Source organism: Talpa europaea (genome assembly GCF_964194135.1).
Source record: "Talpa europaea genome assembly, chromosome: X".
NCBI classification, from domain to species: domain Eukaryota; kingdom Metazoa; phylum Chordata; class Mammalia; order Eulipotyphla; family Talpidae; genus Talpa; species Talpa europaea.
Window position 1 is genome coordinate 34,721,012 of NC_140081.1, and position 13,348 is coordinate 34,734,359.

Sequence of the window (13,348 nt, forward strand, 5' to 3'; positions counted from 1 at the left end):
CCCTTACACAACTCCCCCTCCTGCCCTCACAAGCTGTGGACACCACTGGGAGGCCCGAGCAAGGCCTGGACACTGTCCCTGCCCACCAGTGCGTCCTGCCCAGGGCTCACAGACTCTGCCCTGCCATCCACCTGGCGGATTGGCAGCCTAGATGCAGCCCCGAAGACGCCGGGACCTAGGCCTGGCCTTGGCCTAACTGGGCACGCCCTGCTTGCAGAGGAGAAAGGCTCCAAAGTGCCCAAACTGGCCTAGTGCCAGTACAGAGGCCGGCGGTGGAGGTCTGCACCCAGCTTTGTTTTCCTCCCATCTGTTTTCAACAATACTGACTCGTCCTTCTAGCTGCTGGGACTGAGGTGTCACTGGGAGGCCCACCTCAGTGTCCTTAGGACCCCGCCCCAGGGATGAGGTCCTGACATCGGGCTGCCGAGGAGGAGAGCGTGTTGTGGGAGGGCGTCTCCAAAGATGGGCAGGGTTTGGGTGCTGAGGCTGCTGTGGGGACTGTCCCCTGTTGGGAAGAACAGTGGGACCACCCCAAGATCCTCGCCCCATTCCTTCTCCCGCTACCATACCCCGCTCCCCCCCACCCTACGCCAGCAGGCATCTAACCCGGGCTGCACCCCGCAGGGAATCACCTAACTGTGGACCCGAGGCTCTCGCAGTCACGGTCTCCACACTGGGCGGCACCTCCACTGCCCACACCCGCTCCAGAGCGCTCGGGGCAATTCCTGCACAGCTAAAGGACCAAACGTGCCCAGGTACTTTTGCAACTTTAATGTCACACAGATACCAAAAACATGAAAGCACGACAAAAGCACACAAGGAAAGCAGGAAGGGCAAGAAGGCTTCATCCGGCATGCCGTCTCCACTGGACAGGTAGAAGCCGCCCAGAGCGCTCTGTTCAGACACCCCGGGAGGCACTCGGCTTGCCCCAGCTCCTCAGCGGTGCCTGCAAACACAAAGCACGGTCCAGGAGACAAAAACAAACACGCGGGGCACCGGGAGGGACGTGAAGAGCACCACGAGCGTCTCGGCATACTCCCGTGGCTCCGTGGTGCCCCGCCTCCCCCAGCGCCTCCCCCCGGCTTCTCGGAGCCCCTGCACACCCCTCCCGTGGAGTCTCAGCGATGGACCGAAAATCTTACTGGATCCAGGAGAAGAAGTTGGCCCCGGTTCGGGAGGCATTTCTGGTCCGGATGGTGGAGCTGGTGCTAGGGCCATCCAGGATGCTGGTGCTGGCCCCACCGTTGGTGCCACTGCTGACGCCAGCCCGCCAAGTGGCCCTCCTGTTGGCACGGTTGCTATTCAGAATGTACTGATGGTATCTGGCCCAGAAAGCAAAGGGGATCCTGGCCCAGGCATCGCCAAAATCTCCGTCCTCGTCCCAGGTCAGGAGCTCCACCTGTATGTCATCCCAGCTCCACCGTCCAATCAGAGCTTCCTCCCCGATATTCATCTGGGCCCTCATCTGGGCCCTGGCATGTTCCTCGGCCATGTCCACATCCATCGTCTTGAAAGCATCATCCACCGCCTCCAAGAAATGAGCCTTCCATTCCCGGGGGTCTCGGTTCTGATTCTGCAATGGGATAACAGCGGCCACCCTCACAGCACTACCCTGCGTCCACCAAGCAACCCACTTCCCGACATACGCCCTCCCGGGCACCTGGCCAATCGTGATACAAATAAACACACCAGCTTTGGCCTCCACTTATTCTGTGTCACAGCTGGGACGTCGCCCTGTCCCTTGCACTTCCCGTCTGTGAACTTGGCTAAGTTACTTAGGAGCCTTTCTGAGCCTTCCTGGGAAAACAGCACGGCCGGCAAGGAGGCTGTGGCCAAGAGCAGAGGCTCTCCATTACCTGGGCAATGAATCTCAGGACCCTCATCTTGCTGGTCTCGTGGCGGGCGCGCAGGCCCCAGAGGAATTCATACTCAGGGGGGCTGCTGTTGGGGATCTTTTTGTACTCCAGGTACCTGGGTGCGAGAGCAAACCCGCTTTCGAGTCCAGCAGGCAGAACTGTGGTTACACTAATGGCTCCCAGAGGGCCCCTCCCAGGCCGGAAGTGGAAGCTCAGCTCCTGGAGGACAGCGGCCTAGCTGCCCAGCCCATGACCCACTCCAGGGCTTTCTGCCTTCAAGTGGTGGCCTTCAAAGCCCTGGGCCACGGGTCCTGCCCAGAAGCCATGTGGAGGAGTGTGTGTGTATGTGTGTGTGTATGTGTGTGTGTGTGTTTGTGTTGGGGGGGGTGGGTCACGAGTAGGGTGTTTGTTCCTTGGAGGGCCACAAGTTTTCTGCCTCTTATCAGTGAACCTAGATTCCTGTTGTGTCTGCAGTGGACAGAGGAGTCACTTCTTCAGGCCCCTGCTCTGAGCGCTCCTCAGCTCAGGGCCTGGGAGACCCTCAGGCAGTCCACCTTCACAACAACTGTCTAGGGAAGGGACAGTCACCCGGGCGCACTTCCGTGCAGACTCCCGACTCAAAGTGAGTGTGTGTGTGAGAGAGAGAGAGAGAGAGAGAGAGAGAGAGAGAGAGTGTGTGTGTGTGTGTGAACTCGCAGGACAGCACCCCCGAGTGAGCACACACTTGCTCTGCAAGCAGCAGAAGCGGTGGGCCCAGGCCAGACACAGGAGGGCTGGGCTTCGGAGCCAAACAGGCCCTTTACCACCCAGGCCAGACTCAGACCTCCACTCTGCGCCCAGGTTCCAGAGAGGAGCACAGCGCCCAGGGAAGGTGAGCAATGAGATGGCTGTTGTGACACTGTCACACTAAACGTGTTCTCAGTAAACGTGTGCACCCTTCCCCAAGGCCACTCTGGAAGCCTCTCCCCAGTACTCACACAGCCCCACTGACAAGCACGGCAGACCCCACACGGAGATCCCTCTGCGATTACGCTGAGGGCAGGGGGTGGCTTTCTCAGCCAGAGCAGCGCACCAGGGAAGCACGCAGGTGGGACACAGTTGAATCGGTCAGTACTCACTTCTGCTTCACAAAGTCCTCTGTAATGAGCTTCCTCAGGTCGCCAAGGAATGGGTGCCTTACCCTGACAGCAAGGAAAGGAAGCCATGATTAGAGGCTGTGGTGGTGGCCGGAGGTGGGTGGGAGCCCTCCCCAAAGGACTGGGAGCTCCCCAGCCACGGGGCAGACCCTTGCAGGCCTGGGTATGCACCAGAGGCCAGACAGCCACGCGTCAGCAATGCCCTGATGGTGTTGGAAGGAGCCCCTAACTCTGACTGTTTCCCTTAGATCTCATCTGGGGACAAGAGGGGACACGGCGCAGAGAGGAGGCTGGGAGTTCAGTACCACTCCCCACTCAGCATGGTGAGAACTTCTGCCCCCTCCCCGCACCAGACCACCCAGGCCATGCAATCCCAGGTAGTGTCCTGCCCCAGGCTAACACTCAGGGGCGGGGGCCCAGAGACCCCGATCGTACCCAGGGTGCAATCCCATCTTGCGGAGCGCCTCCCAGAGGACGGCTGTGAGGGGGAATGAGGTACAAGGATTTTAGCGCAGGAAGGCGGCACTGTGGGCACCCTCGCCCCAACCCCCACCAGCCACAGGTACGACCACCACTCACCCTCGCTGGCGCGGTTGCCATTCATGAAGATGACCCCCAGAATCACCAAGAGGAGACTCAGCCTGGGGGTGTCCTTGGTCCTGCAGGTGTAGAAAGTGGATCCTGTGCCGCAGCCGTCCCCCCAGGGGCTTCAGCTAGCCTCTCCCGGAGTGCGGGGCTGCCAGGCCCTTCTACCCCTCTGCACGTGGCTGCTACCTGATCCAAACAATTCATTCCTCCTCCCAAGGCTGTGACTTCATCCCTGGGATGGGCACCCCGACGCCCCCTCCCAGGTCTCCACAGAGGACGGGGTTAGGAAGGCAGGGAATGCTTGGCAAGTGTGTCCAGAGGCAACCCAGCCTTCCCTGCCCGGGGGCATCAGGGAGGCAGTCCCCACATGCCCACCAGGCCTGCTCTGCCCAGCTGGGGCCAGGCACTGAGCCGGGAGAGGCAAACAAGAAGCAGCCTGCTCCCCATGGAAGCCTGGGGGGGGGGCAGGGGGAGGGTGAAAGGCTGGCGGCAGCAAGGGCCTGGGTCCCTCTGTGCCCGCACCACTGGGCACCACTATCTGTGGGTGGGCGGAAGCTGTGCTCGGCCCACGAGCCGTATTTTGCCCGTTTCTCTGAGGGCCTGTGGGAGATGGGGCAGGGAAGGGGCACCACCGAAGGAGGTCACAGCCCTCCTGCCCCCTTCCTCACTTTCCCAGGAGGCGTGCTGAGGAATCCCGCGTGCAGACGAGAATGTATAGGTGTTCTTCCTTGTCAATTTCCTTCAGGTGGATCCCGAACTTCTACATGGGGGAGAAAACAGGAAGGCAGATCAGAAGCCCATGCAGGGCATCCCGCAGGCTGTCATTCAATCCCTCTCAGGGCTCTTTCTCACAGGGAGCCCAAAGCCCCAGGGGAGGGTGCGCAGGCCCCGGCCTGTGGCAGCTCTGGCACTGGCCAGGACCACGGGGTCCCCTCAGAGACGTCCGACGCTCAGAGGGCACGAGAGAGAGAGGGGGGAGACCAGGGACGGCTGCCTGCGCCAGCAGCGCACAGTCCACAGGCCCGAGAGGCTTCCAGAGCAGGTGGGAGTGACATCGGGACTGGGCGGGTGCACATTTCAAGGCTTCCCCACAGCCCTTGTTCCAGAGCTGCCCCTACCCCGTGCCCACCTTTTCCAGAGTGTACGTTGCCCGCTCAATGATCTCAGGGAAATGCTCATCATATTCTCGGATGACGTCCTTCAGCATGTCTGCAGGAGGGGGCAGAGGGAAAGCACCTGGCTTGAGCAGAGGCCAAGGAGCAGAGGCCACGGCCCTGGCCAACCCTGCTGAGGGGAGCACAGTCAGCTCTGGGCACACAGAGCCAGCCGTGGGCCACGGCCTGGCAGGGGGGCTTCTGATGGGGGGGCTGCAGACACAGCAGGGTTGGGGGAGGGGATGCGGGGTGCCCACCTGAGCGTTTGATGGGAATTTTCTTGTAGTCCTTAATCATCAGATATTTCACCAACTTATTTGCCTGGTGGGGGAGGAGGGAGCACACTGGGAGATCAACAAGGCTTGGGTGACCTCAAACCAAGCCCTGCCAGGGGCGAGTGGAGGGAGATGGGGGAGGGCAGGCTTCTTACCCTCTCTTGCAGAAGGGTCACATTGCGGGGTGGCAGGCACAGTACGTGCCTCGAGGGCACCTGGGACCTCAGGGCCATTGGGGGCCGAGGGGCCACCTGAGCCCGTCCCGTCAGGGGGGGCTGCGAGGCTCTCCAGGTCGGCGGGACCACAGGAGGTTCTCTCTCCTCCTCGCTGCTCTCATATTCGTCATCCAGGTGCTTGGACTGTAGCGTGAGACACAGGACAGACCCAGGGCTGCCGGGCTCCCCACGCAAAAGCATCTGGCACATGTCTCAGCCAGAGCTGGTGCTGGGAAACAGGAGCGGTAGGGACAGCCCAGGACGTGTGCCGAGCGCCGAGCTCCACTAAGGCACAGGGCCACTATTCTCCCACTGGGCCCGAGGGCAGGGACTACGTGGAGCGAGAACATGCTGGAAACTCGTGGTGGAGAAACATGGACAAGAGTAGAGGAAAAGAACAGGTGGTGGGGCAGGGGGGCGGGGAAGAGCGGAGGGAGGAGAGGAAGGAGGGAGCAAGAGGGTGTGGAGAGGGAGGAAGGTCTTACCTTCTTCGTCCTCTTGCCTCCCATCCTGGCCCAGGGTTCAGCACTGTGCTTAGCAGTGGCCGCTGCGCCCTCGGGCTCAGGGGCACTGGTGGCCATCTTGGCCTTGGCAGCAGCTGCTGCCACAACATTCTGAGGCTCCACCCACCGAGTCTTGGCGAGAGCCTTCCCAGACTTGGTGGTCTTGGGCCGGGTGGCTGCCCCCTCCCTGGTAGACGCCGCCTGGGGCATAGCAGAGGTAGCACTGGGGCCCTCTGCTGTGGCAGCCTCCTGGGCAGGGGCGGGTCTCTTGGGGCGTGGGAAGGCCATGCCGCTGACACCTGCGGGCTGTGTGAAGTCAAAGACATCGTTCTGACCCAGGAAGGTTGTCGTGGGCCGGGTGGCATCCCTCTCGCTGGCACATGGAGCCTGAGAGAAAGCACAGGTGGTACTGGGCCCCTCGGTAGAAGCCTCCTGGGTCTGGGGCTGAGTGGACGTCGCTGGAGCCCCAGGGACAGCCACCTCACTGTCGACGAGCAGCTGGGAGATGTGCAGAGAAGGCAGGGTCGTCTCGGAGGTGGCACCCTGAGCCTCGGCAGTGGCAGCGGCATAGGTCATGGGCTGGGCATGTTCTCCTGAGGCTTGGTCTGGGGCCGCCAGGGGCTCAGTGACCACCTGATTGTAGGCGGCCCGGGCAGCAGCAGCGGCGGCCCGGGCGGCGTGGTTGGAGGCAGCAGAGCGGGCCACGTTAGCAGCATGGGCGGCCGCCTCATTGGCAAGCGTCTCCGGATCCAGCTGCAAGGCCTCCATCAGAGTCTGGGCCAGCACAGGGTTTTCCAGTTCCCAGGGCTCATTCTGCAAGGTCGGAGAGAAGGGGAGGGCAAGGCAGAAAACTCTACACACTCCGTCATGCTCTCCTGAGCGGCCAGCCTCCTCCCAGCAGCCAGCCCTCAACACCACCCCCTTTTTGTGAGCAGGACAGGCAAGGTTTGGGGAAGACAGGTGGCCTTTTCCTACCCCACCCTGCCCTCACACCGTCCCCTCTGCTCCCCCCACCTCCCCCCTTCTCTCACAGGGGAGAAGCCCCAGGGACAGCAGGTGGCCAAGAAGGGGGCCTCACCGCTAAGATGCGAAGGCCTGGACCCAAGCTACCAAAGGCTCTGAGGAGGCGCATGTCAAAGCTGGTGAGGCTGCCATAGCCTCCAAAAGCACCAAATTCTTCATAGTCGTTGCCTTCCACCATCTCTTCCTCCCCCACTTCATCGCTACCCTCATCCATGTCTTCAGCATTGTAGCTTTCAGATTCCATGCTGTAGCTGCCCTCTGCCATGCTGTGGGTTCCAAGGAGCAGAGACTCAACCTGGCAGGGAGGGTGAGGCCTCCTCAGGGGGAGGGGGAAGGGGAGGGGGCGGGATCGGTGGGAGGCTGGATCTCTCAGGAGGTGAGGGGCAGCAATCATCAGGTTACCAGGCAGTGCAAGGTGGGGAGGGAAGGTGGTGCTGATGGGGAGGCATGTTGGCTAGATGCTGGCAAACACAGAGTCCTAGGCAAGGGACACAGGGGATGGGAGGACGCCACCCCCCCCCCGTCCCCCCTCCTCCCTCAAGTCAAAGTGCAGTTCAGGAAGGACTGGTCCATCACAGCAGCTAGATGTGATCACTGGTGGACTGGCCAATTGGGTCTCAGGAGTCCCACAGGAGATGCCAGCAGAGAGGAAGAAACAAAGGGCTTGAATTTAAGGGCTGGAGCCAGGGGCCAGGAGCAGAGCAGAGCAGAGGGCTCAGAGGAAGGGGGCAGCTGAAAGCGCCAGGAAACTGCATCCCAGGGACCCTCTGGCTAGCTCTGGCCTGGGGATTCCACTGATTCTGGGCTAGGCTGGTCTCACACAGGAGCGCCAGCGGGTGGATGCTGTGGAGGCCTGGGACCTCGCCGAGGCTTGAATGGGAGCGCTGGAGCTCTCAAATCCCGGGACCGCAACTGGAGCTCTCAAATCCCGGGATAGGAGGGATCAAGGAGGGGTGGGGGTGGGGCCTCGGCGCTCAGCAGGGAGCACAGGGCTCCAACTGCTAGAGGGGTTCGGACTGTGGGATTCCGGTGGGAGTAGGGCTCGCTCGCCTCGGGGACACTGGGTCTGGTGGCGGAGAGCAGGGACTCCTCTCCTCCACACCGCCGGTGTACTGGGGTCCCGGCTCTGAGTGCTTAGGCTTTGTTCCGCTCCGAGGCTGGGGGTGGGGGGAGGCACAGCATGCCGAGTTCCACTCGCGCTCTCCCAGACCCGGCTGGAGCCGGAGCCTTACCTTTTCTGGGTTCCAATGGCGTCCGTCCTCAGCACCAGGAACCCCGCGGCCGCGCCCTCGCCCACAGCTGCCAGCACAGCAGCTCAGACCACCCCGCCCCTTTTCTCCGCGCGCCCCCCCACACCCGCCCCGCGGCCGGGCAGAGTGCGCATGCGTGGAGCTCTCCAGCCCGCCCGCTTTCCCAACAAAAGCCCTTTCCACCAGGTTCCCAGTGCGCATGCGTTTCGGGGACGTGGGGGGGGGGAGAGAGAGAGACGGAGAGAGAGGAGAGAGAGAGAGAGAGAGAGAGACAGAGAGAGAGAGAGAGAGAGAGAGAGAGAGAGAGAGAGAGAGAGAGAGAGAGAGAGAGAGAGAGAGAGAGAGAGAGAGAGAGACTGACTTCGGGGGATGTTGGCCTTTGGTCACCCCTCCTCTGACCACAGCCATGCACACTCACACCCATAGTGCACTTGGACATCTACCCCTCACCACCCCCCCCCACCTTTGCCCAATGTTCTCACCCTTCCTCCCCTTTGCCCCCTAAGCTCCTCCAGGGTGCTGGAATGCACTATTCCCTGCTTCCCCAGCATAACCCCTGGGTCACAAATGCAGAGGTCTCTAGCTGGCTCTCTGACTGCAACAAGGGAAGTGGAAATGGCCCAGGGATGCCTGCTCCCTGTGTGCTCCCCTCTGCTACTCATCACTTCCACCCCCTGACAGATGCACTGAGTACATGTGCTTCCACAGCTACTCTTTGTGGAGATTGTATGTCACAGCCAGGTCTGTGCTGCCCTCATCTTCCTCTCACAGTGGTCAATGGAGGATCTTGTCAGCACCCCCATTTTACAGATCAGGAAGCCGAGGCACAGGCACATTGGACTAGCTGGTAGAGGCCACAGCGCCAGGACAAAGAAAATGCAGAATTTGAGCCTGGGTCTCTTTTCCGACACTCATTTTTTTTTTTTTAAGATTTATTTATTTACTTATACAAGAACTGGGGTACAGGTCAGAATCAGAAGCGCGGGAGGGTGAGAGAATTCACCAGAGCCAGAGCGGGAAGCAGAACAGGCAGACGAACTGAAGACATTGCTGACAGGAGCAGCGGGCGAGCCAGGAGAGGTCTGCTGCACCATGTGGGGTTCTCCCTGGCCGGCAGGGAATCGAACCGGCGCTGCAGAGGCTGTGGACAGCTCGGCGATCAACCGCTGCGCCACCAGGGAGACCCTCTCCCAACACTCTTAAACCCAGGACTGATCCTGGCTTTGGGGCACCCTCCCCTCTTCACCCTCCCCTGCCCTGCTCAACATTGGTCCCAATCCAGCAGGGTTGTGTTCTCCCGGGGCTATCTCACGCTCTGCATCCTTGAAGACACACGTAGAGACCCCAGCCCCAACCCCTGCCAACTCTAGGTGGCAATCGCACACCTTGGGGCCCACTCCCTGATCCCACTGTCAGGCCTGTTTGCGGAGGGTGGCAAGAACAAGCTGCCCCTCACCCCCACCCCCAGGTCTTCCAGGTGCCCGCTGGAGTAGCCAAGACAGTCGGGCACTTGTGTACCTGAGCCAAGGCAAGCCCTACTTCAGAGTAAATGTTTGCCCGGGTTCCCTCCAGGGCAGGGCCCGGGATAGTCGTGGTCTTGCAGAAAGAAGCTGGGCTGAGCTTCAGGATTCCAAGAACGGACTGGGTGAGTGGGGGGAGGGGGGACTGTCACCAGTTGTGTGAGCCCGCTCAGGTGACTGCACTTCTCTGAGCTGTTTACTCAATATGCACCGTGGGTGTGCAGGAGCACTCGCTGGAGCCCTACCCAATGACACACATGTGCTGTGCTTCCAGAATGACCGGAGAGAGTGCTCTGGAGGCAGAAAACGCTATGTTCCTATCTCACCTTCAACTGGTACGTTTTGCAAAAATCGAGGGGTCAAGGACATATAAGATGATACTACTTTCAGGGATACAGCATAACGATTCGATACTTGTGAACCTTGTGGAAATGACCGGCACGACAATTCTAGTTAACATCTCACAGTGGACTCTGATGTTTGTTTTCCTATCAGCTTTTTCAGGACCCCTGCGTGTGAATGGAAGGTATTGCCCGGACCACAGCTTTTACTCTCCACTGACCAGTGTCAACTCTGCCTGGCTGGGTGGTTTTCCTTGGCCGTTGCGTAGCAACCTCCCCTGGCAACTCCTGTGTCTCTTCAGCTCTTCTTCTGTAATGCTGTCCTCTGGGAGGTAGCCAGACCCCTAGAAACAAAAGCCTTCACAAATGGCCATATGTTAACACAAAACGCTACCTTTCCATCTCAAATGGAACCTGTAACTTCTACAAAAACCACCATGGAATTATAACTTCATCTTCATATCAGCCCCTCTGTGTATGATATGTTATCCAACTATATGCTAATCACTGCAAAATCTACAACCCCACTTTGAACTTCACCTGTGATATCCAAATGCGTATATTCACTGGACTACATGACATCTACATCTGGATGTGTCAGGGGCTCCTCACAGTGAGCCTGTCCAGCACCAGTGACTAGGTACACCCATCCCTCCCATGCGCTCACTCACTCCCAGCTCTCTCATTTTTCAAACTCCCATCTTCACAATCTCAGTAAAGGGCACCATTAACCATACTACTCACTCCCGAAAAAGGAAACCTACCGCCACCCCTCATGCCCCCTTTCTCAAATGCTGCACCCAGATGGGAAAACCTCTGCTGCTCTCTCCCATCCACTACTCCCGGCAAATTCTGGTCACACTGGCCTCCCTGGATTCTCAGCTGTGTCTCCTTCACACAGGTTGTCCATCAGGCTGTGTTTGTGCCCGGTCTCCCTGTGCTGCAGCCTGTAAGCCCTGACCAGCGAAGGAGTTGGGGAAATTGGGCAACCTGAGGCTCCCTCACCTGCTCCTTTCCCTTCTTTCAGGGTTCACTGTCCTGCGTGACTCCTGGTGTATAATTTCTTGTTGTTCAATACATATTCATGACGGAGAGTAAATGGGGTTCCTGTTAGATCATCATGGATGAAAGAATGGTACATTCTTAAATTTCTCTTCGATTCAAAGTATTTCCACTGTTCCCTATGCTTTTAAGATATACCCACCTTACTATGCACACAGATGAGGCGTCTCTGAGGCGGTATGCGCAGATAATGAGTGGTATGGATGCATGACACTTTGCATATCTTTCCCCCAGAGACAGACACTCATTTTCCCTATCTTAGGCAAAAAAACATTCAGGTTTCTAAGTAAATGGGGTCTCATGTTGGTTTTTCTGCTGTTTTTTTTTTTTGGGGGGGTGGGGTGTTTCTGGAGAAACTTGGACAGCATGGTTGAGTAGTGGGAAAGCCTTTCTATCAAACTGGTCAGAAATATTTTCGACTTGTACAGGGGCTACCAACGAGATGTAAATATCTTCAACAAACTATTAGCAAACTGAATTTACAATACTTTAAAAGCATCATAAATCATGATCAAGTGTGATTTATTCTAGAGAAACAACTTGATAACACCCACAAATCAATTGGCGCGATACACCACATCAGCAAAATGAAGGATAAAGATCATGCTGTCCTCTTGGTAGGTGCAGAAAAAGTGTTTGACAAACTTCATACACATTTCTGATAAAAACTCTCAAGAAGGTGGGTGTAAGGGTACAAACCTGAAACAACCCAAATGCCCAAGAACAGATGACTGGATCAAGAAGATGTGGTACATATATGCACGATGGAATACTACTCAGCGATCAAAAAAGATAAACTCATGCGATTTGCAGCAACGTGGATGGTGCTGGAAGGGATCATGCTCAGCAAAATAAGCCAGAAAGAAAAACAAAAATACCGGATGGTCTCCTCCTCAAATTTTTTTTGGGGGGTGCAGACCTTGAGAATGATAGATATTAATTCCTCTTTAACATTTTGATAGAACTCTCCGGTGAAACCGTTTGCTCCTGAGCTTTTGTTTTTGGTAGACTTTGACAACTGTTTCAATTTCCTAGCTTGTAGATTTTCTGTTCAGGTTTTCTAGTTCTTTTAGCTTCACTCCCAGAAGATTATATACTTCTAACATTTTGCCCATTTCTTCCAGATATTCCAATCTGTTGGCATAAAGATGTCTATAGTAGCCTCTCATGATCCCCAGCATTTCTGAGGTGTCTATTGTGGCTTCTCCTCTTTGGTCACTAATTCAACGAATTAGAGTTTTTTTTCCCTTTTGTGAATGGTGCACCTAGCCAAAGGTTTGTCAATTGTATTTAGATTTCTAGTAGTTTGTCTCTTTTATTCAGTTTTTCAAAGAACCAGTTTTTGTCTTCATTGAGTTTTTCATCTTTCCGTTTGACTTCTATTGCACTACTTTCCACTCTAATTTTATTATTTCCTTCCTTGTATAGACCCTTGGTTGCATTTTTCTTCCTTTTTCTAGTTCTTAAAGATGTAAGGTTAGATTATTTAAGCTCTTTCTTGTTTCTTGATGTGAGCCTATATTGCTATATACTTCCCTCTTAGATGCATTTTTTTGTTGCATCTCAAAGGTCTTGCCTTCATTTTCGTTTGCCTCCAGACACTGTTAATTTCTTCTTTGATTCCCTCTTTAACCCAATAGTCATTCATTAGTGTGTGGTTCAGTCTCCACGTAGTACAAGTTATTCTTGCTTTCTTTCTGTGGTCGGTTCCTAGTTTGGCACCATTGTGGTCAGAGAAAATACTCGATATGATTCCAACCTTCATTAATTTATTGACATTTGTTTTGTGACTCAACATGCAATTTGTCCCGGAGAAGTTTCCTTGTGCATTGAGAAGAATGTGTACTGAGACTATGCGGGAAGTAATGCCCTTTAATTGTCTTAGGTCCACCTGGTCTAGTTCATCACTTACGTCTATTGATTCCTTGTTGATTTTTTCTGTCTCATTAACACACATGAAGTATTGAAATCTACTACTCTTGTTTTGCGGCCAATGTCTGTTTCAGGTTTGTTAATAGTTGTCACATATACTCTGGTGCTCCTTTATATACATATAGATAAATGACCTTTATGTCTTTCTGAAGTGTTGAGCCCTTAATCATTATATAATGTTCACCCCTGTCTGTTTTTAACACTTTCCCCTAGAGGTTTATTTTATCTGAGATAAGTATGATAGTCCCTGTCTTTTTTTTTTGGTTTCCATTTGCAGGTTAGATTATTTTCTGATGAGATGCTGTGATTATCTTTGGAGCTTAGATGGGTCTCCTGGATGTGACAGAGTTGGGTTTTAGTTTTCAGACCCAATGAGCTACTCTGTGCCTTTTTTGATGAGTTCAGCCCGTTTACTTTAGAGTGATTGTCGATACATGAAGGTTTGTTACTACGGTTGTCCTTTAGTTTTCTGTTTTGTCTCTTCATTCCCATA

At 55.9% G+C, this 13,348-nt stretch overlaps 1 protein-coding gene across 1 annotated transcript; it reads right to left on the reverse strand.

Annotated features, from left to right (window-relative positions):
* Positions 1-1,138: 1,138 nt before the first annotated feature.
* Positions 1,139-7,015, reverse strand: LOC311186893 (melanoma-associated antigen D4-like; the record flags this gene model as incomplete). The annotated part of the gene is made up of 11 exons (XM_084258104.1): positions 1,139-1,573; positions 1,857-2,025; positions 2,975-3,037; positions 3,428-3,470; positions 3,572-3,651; positions 4,249-4,340; positions 4,710-4,789; positions 4,992-5,055; positions 5,165-5,368; positions 5,710-6,540; positions 6,806-7,015. The coding sequence occupies 11 exons, from the start codon at positions 7,013-7,015 to the stop codon at positions 1,139-1,141; spliced, it is 2,271 nt and encodes a 756-aa protein (XP_084114230.1).
* Between the last annotated feature and the right edge of the window lie 6,333 nt (positions 7,016-13,348).